General features: G+C 45.8%; 1 protein-coding gene across 6 annotated transcripts in view; it reads left to right on the top strand.

The window, feature by feature from the left end:
• The window catches only part of LOC111979184 (nuclear receptor coactivator 2), a 70,995-nt gene that overhangs the window by 34,375 nt on the left and 22,342 nt on the right, over positions 1–14,278 (top strand). For 5 of the 6 annotated variants that reach the window (XM_024009538.2, XM_024009540.2, XM_024009543.2 and 2 more), the window contains 9 exons: positions 447–548; positions 1,692–1,832; positions 1,955–2,102; positions 6,134–7,445; positions 8,592–8,808; positions 9,148–9,351; positions 9,571–9,753; positions 10,010–10,133; positions 13,371–13,539. In XM_024009538.2, coding sequence (XP_023865306.1) covers positions 447–548; positions 1,692–1,832; positions 1,955–2,102; positions 6,134–7,445; positions 8,592–8,808; positions 9,148–9,351; positions 9,571–9,753; positions 10,010–10,133; positions 13,371–13,539 — 2,600 coding nt within the window. The remainder of the gene's footprint in view (positions 1–446; positions 549–1,691; positions 1,833–1,954; positions 2,103–6,133; positions 7,446–8,591; positions 8,809–9,147; positions 9,352–9,570; positions 9,754–10,009; positions 10,134–13,370; positions 13,540–14,278) is intronic. The other variant, XM_024009542.2, reaches the window with a different exon arrangement.

The raw sequence follows: 14,278 nt of genomic DNA, 5'->3' as shown, positions 1-14,278 counted from the left end.
GGTGTCTTCTCTCCTCTCCGTTCATCTCCGTCTCTCCAGTGTCCTGTCCTCCTTTAGATTCCTGTCGTCCGTCAGACACATCCTCAGAGAGGACCATGGGACGTCTAATTAGTGTCTGCCACTTCCTCCTTTCCCTTGGAGCTCCCAGGGAAATATGTCTTGTCTAATTTTAGTACCGCCATCCATCCGCCGCTGCTTCCAAGATATTCTGCCAAAAATGTATTTTGACATTAAAACCGCATCATAGCTGCAAATTCAATGGAGACGTGTTGATGTTGAGTAAGGACAGTAGCCAAGAGAGTTGAGGCAGGGTGTGAACTGAACATTGCCAAGTTTTATCACCTACCGCCTCCAACCAAGCGGATAAGTTGGAGGTCATGTTCATGAACTTGGGCTACTTCTAGGTAAATATTTTAATATGTTTGTTTTTGGTTCTCCTCGTAAAGATTTCCAGTCTTGCCTGATCTGTGTAGCACGAAGGGTTCCTGTCAAAGAGAGGCCCATGCTCCCAACGTACGAGAGCTTTACCACAAGGCAGGATCTCCAAGGTAGGGGACAACTACTACGGTGCTACTGTACTGTATTCATCTGTTCTAAATAAGTCTCATCACCTCTGTGGGTTGGGTCTCAGAGTTTCATCATTCGCATTCAATGTTTGTTTGAAATCTACATTAGGATCACAATTCTGACACCAGTTGAATAGCCTATGCGCAATGAAGCCATTGTCTCATGTCAGAAGGCTGTTTGTCTGATAACTTGCAAGTACTGATGGGATAGCTAAAAAGAAGTCTGTCTACAAAATACTGTCCTAACATTTGAAAATGTTACCAAGGTGATATCGTCCACTGAACCCCCTTTCATCCTCAAGAGTCAGCGTAAATCTTACCATAAACTTGTAACTAATATATGTGGGTTTTTTCATGAGCGGACGTCTTCACGGTGGTAGAATCAGTATCTATGAAATTCAAAATGTGCACAAAAATTGGCTAGCTAACGTGTCTGCTTGCTGGCTGAACCAGTCTCAAATGAATGCTAACAATGCCAATTCACATACTCAATGTTGAATACTCCCACTAAGCATTGTGCATTAGCTAGAACMTCACTGAGTTTTCATGATACCTGTTGTGATTAGTGCACCGAGTTCTACAGCAGAACTGACTGCTCTCTGCGACGTTATTGCGTTGGCCAAATGATACAAAGTAGCGAGGCACAGTTCCAGCTATCAGATGCTGATTTTTGAGAACAGTTCCATAACTTTGGTGCCTTACATCTTAATCAACAAGCTGGCAAACTAGCTACTATATGGCCAGTCAAACAAGCTTGCACTAGGCTGCTAGTTGCAGCATGGTTTGTCGTAATAGCTAGTGCGTCATAGCTTCCGAGAGTGGAGTGATTTTCAGAATTAGAAACTAGTGTTAGGCGGATGAGCATAATCTTGATTTTTAGAGCTGAGTTCCACGTCCTACAAGAAAGATGGGTTGAGGGACGAGCGTCGCGTAGGAGTGATGCGATCTGATGTAAGACAATGCAATGAAGCATTGTGCTTCTTTCTGCTTTGCTTGCTGTTCGGGTTTTTGGCAGGGTAATTGTCAAGCACTTTGTGACAACATGCTGATGTAAAAATGTATTAATAACATAAAGTTGTTTCATTGATTGAAGCTGGGGAAACTAACTTAGCATTGTAATCGTAGGTAAGATCACGTCGCTGGACACCAGTCTGCTGAGAGCCTCCATGAAGCCAGGCTGGGAGGACCTGGTCAGGAGGTGCATCCAAATGTTCCACCTGCAGAACGACGGGGAGATGTCATTTGCCAAAAAGCATCAACAAGAAGGTACGTCTCACGGGCTCTCTAGGCCTTTGATCTTCTGTTGATTAATGCCCAAATTTGAAAGCATGTCAGGAAATCTCTCTCTCCCCCATATCTCTCACTCTCTCTCATCCCTCTCTCTCCAGTCCTGAGACAGGGCCATGCGTTCAGCCCTCTGTATCGCTTCTCCCTGTCCGACGGTACCATTGTGTCGGCCCACACCAAGAGCAAGCTGGTGCGCTCCCCTGCCACCAACGAACCTCAGCTCTACATGTCCCTCCACATCCTCCAGAGGTACGTCTCCCCTGAACACCACCTCTCTCTAGTTCAGGGTTATTCAACCAGGGGTCACGGAGGTACTGCAGGGGGGGCTGCGAAAATATTTTTAAAAGTGTTTATTTTTTATTTCATTGTCTTTAGTTATATTGCTTGCAACAACAGAATAAACACATTTTTTGTTACTTATCTACAGTAATAAAGAAGAGAATATATTATTTCTAATGATGTCAGCTTCATTTCACATCTCCTAATATACAGTTGAAGTCGGAAGTTTATATACACATAGGTTGGAGTCATTAAAACTAGTTTTTCAACCACTCCATAAATTTCTTGTTAACAAACTATAATTTTCGCAAGTCGTTTAGGACATCTACTTTGTGCATGACACAAGTCATTTTTCCAACAATTGTTTACAGACAGATTATTTAATTTATAATTCACTGTATCACAATTCCAGTGGGTCAGAAGTTTACATACACTAAGTTGACAGTGCCTTTAAATAGCTTGGAAAATTCCAGAAAATGATGTCATGGCTTTAGAAGCTTCTGATTGGCTAATTGACATAATTTGAGTCAATTGGAGGTGTACATGTGGATGTATTTCAATGCCTACCTTCAAACTCAGTGCCTCTTTGCTTGACATCATGGGAAAATCAAAAGAAATCAGCTAAAATTGTAGACCTCCACAAGTCTGTTTCATCCTTGGGAGCAATTTCTAAACGCCTGAAGGGACCACGTTCATCTGTACAAACAATAGTACGCAAGTATAAACACCATGGGACCATGCAGCCGTCATACCGCTCAGGAAGGAGACGCGTTCTGTCTCCTAGAGATGAACGAACTTTGGTGCAAAAAGTGCAAATCAATCCCAGAACAACAGCAAAGGACCTTGTGAAGATGCTGGAGGAAACAGGTACAAAAATATCTATATCCACAGTAAAAATGAGTCCTATATCAACATAACCTGAAAGGCCGCTCAGCCAGGAAGAAGCCACTGCTCCAAAACCGCCATAAAAAAGCTAGACAACGGTTTGCAATGACACATGGGTACAAAGATCGTACTTTTTGGAGAAATGTACTCTGGTCTGATGAAACTAAAATAGTACTGTTTGGCCATAATGACCATCGTTGGGGGAAAAAGGGGGAGGCTTGCAAGCCGAAGAACACCATTTCAACCGTGAAGCACGGGGGTGGCAGCATCATGTTGTAGGGATGCTTTGCTGCAGGAGGGACTGGTGCACTTCACAAAATAGATGGCATCATGAGGTAAGAAGATTATGTGGATATATTGAAGCAACATCTCAAGACATCAGTCAGGAAGTTAAAGCTTGGTGGCAAATGGGTCTTCCAAATGGACAATGACACAAAGCATACTTCCAAAGTTGCAGCAAAATGGCTTAAGGACAACAAAGTCAAGGTATTGGAGGGGCCATCACAAATCCCTGACCTCAATCCCATAGAAAATTTGTGGGCAGAACTGAAAAAGAGTGTGCGAGTAAGGAGGCCTACAAACTTGACTCGGTGTTACCAGCTCTGTCAGGAGGAATGGGCCAAAATTTACCCAACTTATTGTTGAAGGCTACCCGAAATGTCTGACCCACGTTAAACAATTTAAAGGCATTGCTACCAAATACTAATTGCGTGTATGTAAACTTCTGACCCACTGGGAATGTGATGAAAGAAATAAAAGCTGAAATAAATAATTCTCTCTACTATTATTCTGACATTTCACATTCTTAAAATAGTGGTGATCCTAACTGACCTAAGACGGGGAATTTTTACTAGGATTTAATGTCAGGAATTGTGGATAACTGAGTTTAAATGCATTTGTCTAAGGTGTATGTAAACTTCTGACTTCAACTGTAGATCAAATGACACTAATTGGAGCCAGTTACACTCACTGGAGTATATGACATGCACTACTGTAAAAAAAAAAAAGAAAAGATGCCTCAAGTCATCAACTGGCAGCTTCATTAAATAGTACTCGCAAACACCAGTCTCAACGTCAACAGTGAAGAGGTTACTCCGGGATGCTTGCCTGTTCTTTTGCCCATCTTAATCTTTTATTTTTATTGGCATGTCTGAGAGATGGCTTTTTCTTTGCAATGCTGCCTAGAAGGACAGCATCSCGGYATCGCCTCTTCACTTGACGTTGAGACTGGTGTTTTGCGGGTACTATTTAYTGAAGCTGCCAGTTGAGGACTTGTGAGGCGTCTGTTTCTCAAACTAGACACACTCATGTACTTGTCCTCTTGCTCAGTTGTGCACCAAGGCCTCCAACTCCTCTTTCTATTCTGGTTAGAGCCAGTTTCGCTGTTCTGTGAAGGGAATAGTACACAGCGTTGCACGAGATCTTCAGTTTCTTGGCAATTTCTCTTATGGAATAGCCTTAATTTCTCAGAAGAAGAATAGACTGATGAGTTTCAGAAGAAAGTTATTTGTTTCTGGCCATTTTGAGCCTGTTATCGAACCCACAAATGCTGATGCTCCAGATAGTCAACAAGGCTAAAGACCAGTTTTATTGCTTCTTAATCAGAACAACAGTTTTCAGCTGTGCTAACATAATTACAAAAGGGTTTTCAAATGATCAATTAGACTTAAAATTATAAACTTGGATTAGCTAACACAACGTGCAATTTGAACACAGGAGGGATGGTTGGTGATAATGGGCCTCTGTACGCCTATGTAGATATTCCATTCAAAATCAGCCGTTTCCAGCTACAACAGTTATTAACAATGTCTACACTGTATTTCTGATCAATTTGATGTTATTTTAACGGACAAAAATMTGCTTTTCTTTCAAAAACAAGGACATTTCTAAGTGACCCCAAACCTTTGAATGGTAGTGTAGGTAAGCTTTCTTGAATTGGACATACATTTTTGCCAACAAATGGCTAACATTTGTTTAAAGAGCTGCTCTTAGCGAAAATGTGTTTGGAGTTACTTTTCTAGCTAATAGGTAATATTACTGTTTACAGTTATAGTGTCATTATTTTTCCCTCCCTACATTATCTTCCAAATCTATTCATAAAAAAAAATGTTTTGATTACCTTGCAATTATCATTTACCTGATAAGACATGACAAAAAAAATGCTAACGTATGTTTGGAGTCACTGGTTTGCCTGGGAGGGGGTCCCTGGGCAAGAGAAGGTTGAAGACCCCTGCTCTAGTTCAACCCCCAATGTTTGGGCCTCAGCAGCCATTGACATTGACCCTGGGCCGTTCTACTGATTCTAATTCTATGGGTGCATCCACACAACGGAGGCTCAGTTCATCCCTTGCCACAGCTAATATGATGTGCCCCACCTCTTAAACATAGTCAGGGGCTGTGTGCCAAATGCCACCCTATTCCCTGTATAGTGCACTGCTTTTGACGAGAGCTCTATGAGCTGCACTCTGAAGTAGTGAACTATCAAGGAAATAGGGTGTCATTTCSGAAGCAACCCCAGTGTTTCACCCGTTTATCTGGCGGCCTTGGGGCAGAGCGCGACAGGAACAGGAAACAATAACAGGACTGTTGTTGAGAATGAGTGGATCAACTGCAAACTTGGCGCTTTCTTGTCTAATTCTCAAACTCATAATGTTGCTTCAGTGCCGTGCACAATGACGCCTTTGTGTTTTTAACTGTGCCTGAAGCTGCTTAAGCCCGCTCGGTGCGTACTGCTTTATAGCTGTGGACTGGAGACCCCACTGGCGTTTTGAGTTTGCGCTGTCTCATAGGAGGGAACTTTAGTTATTCGCCTACATTATCTTTTATCAGTGTCCGTCATGGAAGTAGTACTGTGTGAATGGAAAACGTTGACAGTAAATGCCATTTTTTATGCTTTTCATATAGTTTAGGCAGAATGACTGAAAACAGCTTCCTTAAGTATTGTTGCATTCCAAATGGCACCCTATTTCCTTTATAGTGCACTACTTCTGACTAGGGCCCATAGGGCTGTGATCACTTCACTATATAGGTAATAGGGTGCCATTTGGGATTGAGCCTATGATTATGTCCATCTCCATCCCTAAAGCTGTGTGTCTATTTGTTTTGCCCTCTTCCAGGGAGCAGACAATGTGTGGGATGAACCCAGACATGTCTGCCCAGGGACAGGGGATGGGGAAGCAGCCAATGAACACTGTGTCTTCACTGACTCCTCCCAGTGTGGGTGGGCTGTCACCAGGGTTGGGGGGACAGGACACAATGGTTGGCAGCAATACCAACATGGCCACCACGGGTGGGCGTTACAGATGCCAGGGGGCTATGAACCGTTCTCCCACTCCTCGGGGTAGCAGCAACTATGCACTCAAGATGGGGATGAGCAGCCCGTCGCAGGGCAGTCCCAGTGTGACCTCTCAGGGGGGTCAAGGTGGCGGTGGTACCATGCTGTCCCCACGCCACCGCCAGAGCCCCAGTGTGGCGGGTTGCCCCCACGTTGTTCCCACAGGACCCTTCTCCCCGACAGGCAGCCTGCACTCTCCACTAGGGGTGTGTAACAGCACAGGGGTGGGGAACAACCACAGTGTCTACACTGGTAACAGCTCCCTCAATGCACTTCAGGCCCTCAGCGAATGCCACGGGGTCTCCCAGCAGGGGCAGTCCATAGGGTCACCTGACAGGAAGCCAGGCAACATGCTGCAGATGCAGAGTCCCCCTGGTAGTGGTGGAGCTAGCAGCACTAGTAACCCCAACCTCAACTCCAGCCAGCTGGCCAACCGCAGCAGCTGCACGTCTGAGATAGAGATGTTTGGAGCGTACGGGGAGCAGTCCCAGCCAGACGGGGAGGAGAGGGAGAACGTGGAACAGAAGAAGTCGAAAGATGACACCCTCAAGCCTTTTGGAGGATCAGGAGGAGAGCTGACCGAGGCCCAGAACAGGCTCCTCAACAGTAAGGGCCACACCAAGCTCCTGCAGCTACTCACCAACAAGTCAGAGCACATGGAGCCCTGCTCGCCCCACGGGGCCCCTGGGGGAGGCGAGCCCAACTGTAAGGATCCCGTGATGGGACCAGGGGGCCACAACAACCACTCCACCTCGCTGAAGGAGAAACACAAGATCCTCCATAGACTCCTCCAGAACAGCACGTCCCCGGTGGAGCTGGCCAAGCTGACGGCTGAGGCCACGGGGAAGGAGCTGGGTCAGGGCCAGCAGGACCAGGGAGGACCAGACTGTATGGCTGCCACCATGGCTGAGATGGCCACCAAGCAGGAGCCCACCAGCCCCAAGAAGAAGGACAACGCTCTGCTGCGCTACCTCCTGGACAAGGACGACAACACCATGCAGGAGAAAGGCATCAAGATTGAGCCCGGGACAGAGATGAAGCTGGCCAATGTGAAGACTGAGAAGCACGACCCGGGATACAACATGGCAGACCAGGTCAGTAGAGCAGCAATGTGATACATTGGCTGCGTCCCAAATTATACCCTATTCCCCCTATGGGCCCTGGTCAAAGGTAGTGCGCTATATAGGGAATAGGGACACAACCACTGATCGAGAGTCTGAAGTAGGAGGTAGAGGTTGTAGTAAGTCTGTGTTCAGGGGATAAGAGATGGGTGGATGGGTGGATGGATGGATGGATGGGGAGGTAAAAACTACAGCTTGTAAGTTTAGTTGTAAGTTAGGCTACACATTTCCTCTAGGGGAACTACAGAGATTAATCTCAGATGAGAATATTGAGCATAATCTAACATATTGTTTTATGCCATATTTTTTTTGAAAATCTCCTGAAATATACTACATTCAGAGATCTCTTTTAGCATAGCCACAATATGTGAGTTCCAATTCTCCACCCTTTTCCCAAAGGGTGCACTTGCACACACCATTTTTAACAATGGTGAAGACTCCACTCCAGTCAATGTTTACTCCAATCCAATACTTTTAGATCATGACGGGAAGTGCACACTTTGGGAGATTGTTAGAGAATCGGGACACTGCCCGAGAGGAGGCAGGAGGTGGAACAGGAACTAACCAACAGCAGGTCACCCTGGCATGCAGACGTGCAGTGCACAGGGAGGAGGGCAGAGTAGAGCTGCGAGCCGTGCGGATCGGAGGGCAGAGCAGCCTTACATCATACATGACCTCATTAGTTCAGCTTGCTATTTATATCCTCCCCTCTATTCATTGGCCTGCCTGTATGAAATGGCCTGGGCAGGAAGATTCCATTCCCATCTGTAGGCCTCTCTCCTCTTTCTCTCTCTCTCGCGCTTTCTCTCTGCTATCATATTTAAATGAAAAATGTAGCTCATTCTCAGTGATGATGGGTACAGTAATTAGCCTAGGATAGCTATGCACTGGAATTGTTGATTTGAAAGCGTATTCAGTATTCAGTGTTTTCCTGCGCTAGAAAATATGTTCCATAATATCTATATATTATTTATGTACGTAGTACTCAGATGTTCTAAATGCTCATGGACACAGTCTCCCACATTCTACTATCCTACTCATGTCTGCTCCAGAAGTCTACTTTAATGTATATAAGACTTGTCTGTGTCTTTCTGTGTGTGTGCTTGGATGTGCATGCAGTCTAGTGTGCTGGAAGACATCTTGGATGATCTGCAGTGTCGCCAGCAGCAGCAGTTCTTCTCAGGCCAGCACCACCAGCAGTCCAGACCCGTGTCTCTGCCCGCCAACGTAGACAAGCAGTCCATCATCAACGACATCCTGCAGATGACAGAGAACAACAGCAGTCCCACGGGCACCAACACCCAGCAGAAGGCCTTCCCAGGTATGGGCCCAGGACGTGAGTTAACCACACCCCTGCTCTTATCTGTTCTAGGTTGCATCCCAAATGGCACCCTCTTCCCTATGGGTCCTGGTCAAAGTAGTGCACTGTAATAGAGAATAGGGTCCCATTTGGGAAGCAACCCAAGTAGCATGAGATGGTAGTAGCCCTTAACCACAGATCTGAGATCAGCTTACCCTCCCCAAATCTTAATAACCTTCATCATAAAGAATATCTGACCCGGTGTTAGGGGCAACTTCTACCTACTTTGTCCCACTTTTGGGGAAAAGATTGTTAGGTCAAGCCAGTATAGTTTAATAAGATGATTGTGTAACTTTTTCTGTCTTGTGCTCCCAGACTTCAATGGTCCCAGGATGGGTCAGGTAGGCCAACGGCCCCCTGTCCGCAGTATGTCCCTGGATCAGTCCAACATGTCTGCCCATGGTTCTCCCCGATCCTTCCCTCCTCCCAGGAACAGCAGCCCCTACTCTGTCATGCAGCAGCAAGCCATGATGGGAAACCACGGAATGCTGCAGAACCAGGTTAACATGGGCAACCCAGGTGAGGAGTCTAAAAATTCATTAAGCATTACCATCAAAATGTCTAGTGCAAATTTAAGATATGTGCTCTGTGTTATTAGATATAGGATCAGTCCCAAATGGCACCCTATTCCCTATATAGTGCACTAATTTTGACCAGGGACCGTAGGGTCCAGTTTCAGTGTTTGTAAGCTGAGCCAGGATCACTTCTAGTCTGTCCTCTTCTTTCCCCCTGTCCCAGGCTTGCCCCAGGCTAGCATGCAGCAGGGTTGGGGTCCTCAGGGGCCAATGGGCCAGGCTCTGCAGCAGAGAATGGGGCCTGATGGTCGCATGGTGCCCAACATCTCAGCTGGAGTCCCCATGAGGCCCAGTAACCAGCAGCCTGGACTCAGACAGATGGTCCCAATGCAGATGATGGGAAACGGTAGGTGCTGGTGCTGCCCACCTTTTTTCCACACACACCTTGCCCCTTTTTCCACACACACCTTGCCCCTTTTTCCACACACACCTTGCCCCTTTTTCCACACACACCTTGCCCTTGTTTCTCCATGCACACATTTACAACTTGCCGCCGTTTCTCCAAACACACAAACGTCTCCATTGTCTCTGTATCCATCTAGAGCCATATGAAGCCCATAATTGAAGTTATTCTGAGTATTTTCATAATGTCTGTTGAACAGTGCAATCAGATATGGAGATGGCTGGTCCTCCCTACCCAGGACAGCAGGCACCGCCCAATCAGACAGCCCCGTGGCCTGACCGCATGATGTCAGTGGATCACGGGCCTTATGGGAACCAGAACCGGTAATTAGCTACACACCGTACAGACCCCTTCTCTCAGTGACAGTACAATACACCTCTCTGCTGTCTGACACACTCTTTTGAAAAGTAGTGCACTATATAGGGAATAGGGGGCCCTTTTGGGACTAAACTAACTCAGTCTGAACCTACTCTGGGCCCGGTTTACCAAAAGCATCTTAAGGCTAAGTTCATCGTTAGAATCTTAGTAGGAGTATCGTTAAATCTCCGAGCTGTTTCCCAAAACTATTGTTAATAACGTTGCACTTAAATGCTTGTAATCTAACGCCTGCCTCAGACCACTCGTAGAAGTGCATCAATGGGTGCTTTTGTTTTGACCTCCCACATCACTTTATACACAGATCTCCGCTAAACATAAAATCACATGCTTTATCCATCTCTGTGACCACCGATAACTTTAAAACAAAGTTGCCTACAAATACAAAGTTGCCAATGTRTTTGCAATTGATACAACCAACATACTGTATAAAAATATGCTTTAAATGAAAACTGAGATGACTGCATTAAAATATAAACAGTAGGGGCCTCCCGGGTGGTGCGGTGGTCTAAGGGACTGCATCGTGCTAGCTGTGCCACCAGAGACTCTGGGTTCGAGCCCAGGCTCTGTCGCAGCCGGCCGCGACCGGGAGGTCCATGGGGCGACGCACAATTGGCCTAGCGTCATCCGGMTTAGGGAGGGTTTGGCCGGTAGGGATATCCTTGTCTCATCGCGCACTAGCGACTCCTGTGGCGGGCCGGGCGCAGTGCACGCTGACCGACACATTGGTGCGGCTGGGTTGGAGGCGCGCTGTGTTAAGAAGCAGTGCAGCTTGGTTGGGTTGTGTTTCGGAGGACGCATGGCTCTCGACCTTCGTCTCTCCCGAGCCCGTACGGGAGTTGTAGCGATGAGACAAGACAGTAACTACTAACAATTGGACACCACGAAATTGGGGGGAGAAAGGGGGTAAGAAATTATTTTAAAAAATATATATAGTGGGGAGAACAAGTATTTGATACACTGCCGATTTTGCAGGTTTTCCTACTTACAAAGCATGTAGAGGTCTGTAATTTTTATCATAGGTACACTTCAACTGTGAGAGACGGAATCTAAAACAAAAATCCAGAAAATCACATTGTATGATTTTTAAGTAATTAATTTGCATTTTATTGCATGACATAAGTATTTGATAACATCATAAAAGCAGAACTTAATATTTGGTACAGAAACCTTGTTTTGCAATTACAGAAGATCATACGTTCCTGTAGTTCTTGACCAGGTTTGCACACACTGCAGCAGGGATTTTGGCCCACTCCTCCATACCAGACCTTCTCAGATCCTTCAGGTTTCGGGGCTATCGCTGGGCAATACGGACTTTCAGCTCCCTCCAAAGAGTTTCTATTGGGTTCAGGTCTGGAGACTGGCTAGGCCACTCAGGACCTTGAGATACTTCTTACGGACCCACTCCTTAGTTGCCCTGGCTGTGTGTTTCGGGTCGTTGTCATGCTGGAAGACCCAGCCACGACCATTTCAATGCTCTTACTGAGGGAAGGAGGTTGTTGCCAAGCTCTCGCAATACATGGCCCCATCCATCCTCCCCTCAATACAGTGCAGTCGTCCTGTCCCCTTTGCAGAAAAGCATCCCCAAAGAATGAATGTTTCCAAACCTCCATGCTTCACGTTGGGATGGTGTTCTTGGGTTTGTACTCATCCTTCTTCTTCCTCCAAACACGGCGAGTGGAGTTTAGACCAAAAAAGCTCTATTTTTATCTCATCAGACCACATGACCTTCTCCCATTCCTCCTCTGGATCATCCAGATGGTCATTGGCAAACTTCAGACGGGCCTGGACATGCGCTGGCACTGAGCAGGGGGACCTTGCGTGCGCTGCAGAATTTTTTAATCCATGACGGCGTAGTGTGTGTAACTAAATGGTTCTTTGAAGACTGGTGGTCCCAGCTCTCTTCTGGTCATTGACCAGGTCCTGCCGTGTAGTTCTGGGCCTGATCCCTCACCTTCCTCATGATCATTGATGCCCCACGAGGTGAGATCTTGCATGGAGCCCCAGACCGAGGGTGATTGACCGTCATCTTGAACTTCTTCCATTTTCTAATAATTGCGCCAACAGTTGTTGCTTCTCACCAAGCTGCTTGCCTATTGTCCTGTAGCCCATACCAGCCTTGCTGCAGGTCTACAATTTTATTCCCTGATGTCTTACACAGCTCTCTGGTCTTGGCCATTGTGGAGAGGTTGGAGTCTGTTTGATTGAGTGTGTGGACGGGTGTCTTTTATACAGGTAACGAGTTTCAAACAGGTGCAGTTAATACAGGTAATGAGTGGAGAACAGGAGGCTTCTAAAAGAAAAACTAACAGGTCTGTGAGAGCCGGAATTCTTACTGGTTGGTAGGTGATCAAATACTTATGTCATGCAATGAAATGCAAATTAATTACTTAAAAATATTAAATGTGATTTTCAGGGATTTTTGTTTTAGATTCCGTCTCTCACAGTTTGAAGTGTACCTATGATAAAAATTACAGACCTCTACATGCTTTGTAAGTAGGAAATCCTGCAAAATCGGCAGTGTATCAAATACTTGTTCTCCCCACTGTATATATAAACTATTTTGCTACTTGTAGGCTACTGCTATGTGTCTCAACATATTTCAAGATGTGTAGCCTATGTGCACAATGATGTGCCAAATCTGTGATTTTGTGCATTTTTATTGGGTAAACATTAGAAAAAGCCACCTCCAATAGGTGATATGTCTCTAGGCGCTGATCCGTCGTCCGTATTGTGAAATAATTGTAATGTTAAGGAAATATTTTAAGGTATAAAGCTGATCCGAGAGCAGCACTCCCCTTCCCTTTCCTTCAATCCTATCAGTATCGACACATGCTCCAACAACTTCAGTCAGGGGCTGTTGAGTGAGTCAAAATGACAGTCGTATGGTATGCACATGATGGTGTGTGTATGATGAGAAGCAGATGATTCACCGTGGTGATCTCCTTGGCCACACTGCCCTTTCCAGTCTGACCTTTGACCTCTAACCTCAGACCTTGTGTTGTGTTCTTGCTCTTAACACCCACACTTTTTTTTCTCGCACCGATTCTACTGATAGCGGCTACCTCGAGAGGGTCTACTTGCAATAACTGTGATATGTGATTGTATTTTCCTACTGAACCTTAGTCTGGATCAGAGCGTCTGCTAAATTACCTTAATGTAATGAAACGTTGTGTTCCCCACAGACAGGCTTATGGTAACCCCCAGGATGAGGTACTGTGTTCTCCCTTGCGGCCTGGGGAGGGTCCTTCGGACGGGGATGCCCTGCTCAGCCAGCTCTACTCAGTGCTGAAAGACTTTGACGGCCTGGAGGAGATTGACCGCGCCCTGGGAATCCCCACTCTGATTAGTCAGGTAATCTCTATTAGCCACTCTAATCTGCGCAGGCCACATATGTACTTGAGCAGGGTTTCCCAAACTTGGTCCTGAAGCCCCTCCGGGGGCACGTTTAGTTTTATTCCCTAGCATTACACAGCTGATTCAAGTTTTGATTATTTGAATCGGCTGTGTAGTGCTAGGGCAAAAACAAAAATGTTTACCGGGGTGGGCTCAGGGCCGAGTTTGGGAAACCCTGTACTAGAAAGCTCATCTCCTATCTTTGCAATGGCCACTTCAAAAAGGTGCTGTCAATGGCGCTGTCCATGCTAACACTGGCTTTGGGCCAAGTGTGCCCTCTATCCAACTCTATGGCCCAGGCCAACAAGCCTATACCAGGCAGCTGGACTCAGCTCATTTTCTCCTGAGGCCTTACTGTAGTACTGTAATTCACTGACTGCTGTACAGTAGTTACTACAGGGAATTTGTATGTTGTTGTGGGTTACAGTGAGGGAAAAAAGTATTTGATCCCCTGCTGATTTTGTTCGTTTGCCCACTGACAATGAAATGATCAGTCTGTAATTTTAATGGTAGGTTTATTTGAACAGTGAGAGACAGAATATCAACAAAAAAATCCAGAAAAACGCATGTCAAAAATGTTATAKATTGATTTGCATTTTAATGAGGGAAATAAGTATTTGACCCCTCTGCAAAACATGACTTAGTACTTGGTGGCAAAACCCTTGTTGGCAATCACAGAGGTCAGATGTTTCTTGTA

The sequence above is a fragment of the Salvelinus sp. IW2-2015 genome, linkage group LG19, assembly GCF_002910315.2.
Source record: "Salvelinus sp. IW2-2015 linkage group LG19, ASM291031v2, whole genome shotgun sequence".
Taxonomy (NCBI): domain Eukaryota; kingdom Metazoa; phylum Chordata; class Actinopteri; order Salmoniformes; family Salmonidae; genus Salvelinus; species Salvelinus sp. IW2-2015.
This window is presented reverse-complemented; position numbering and strand designations above follow the sequence as displayed.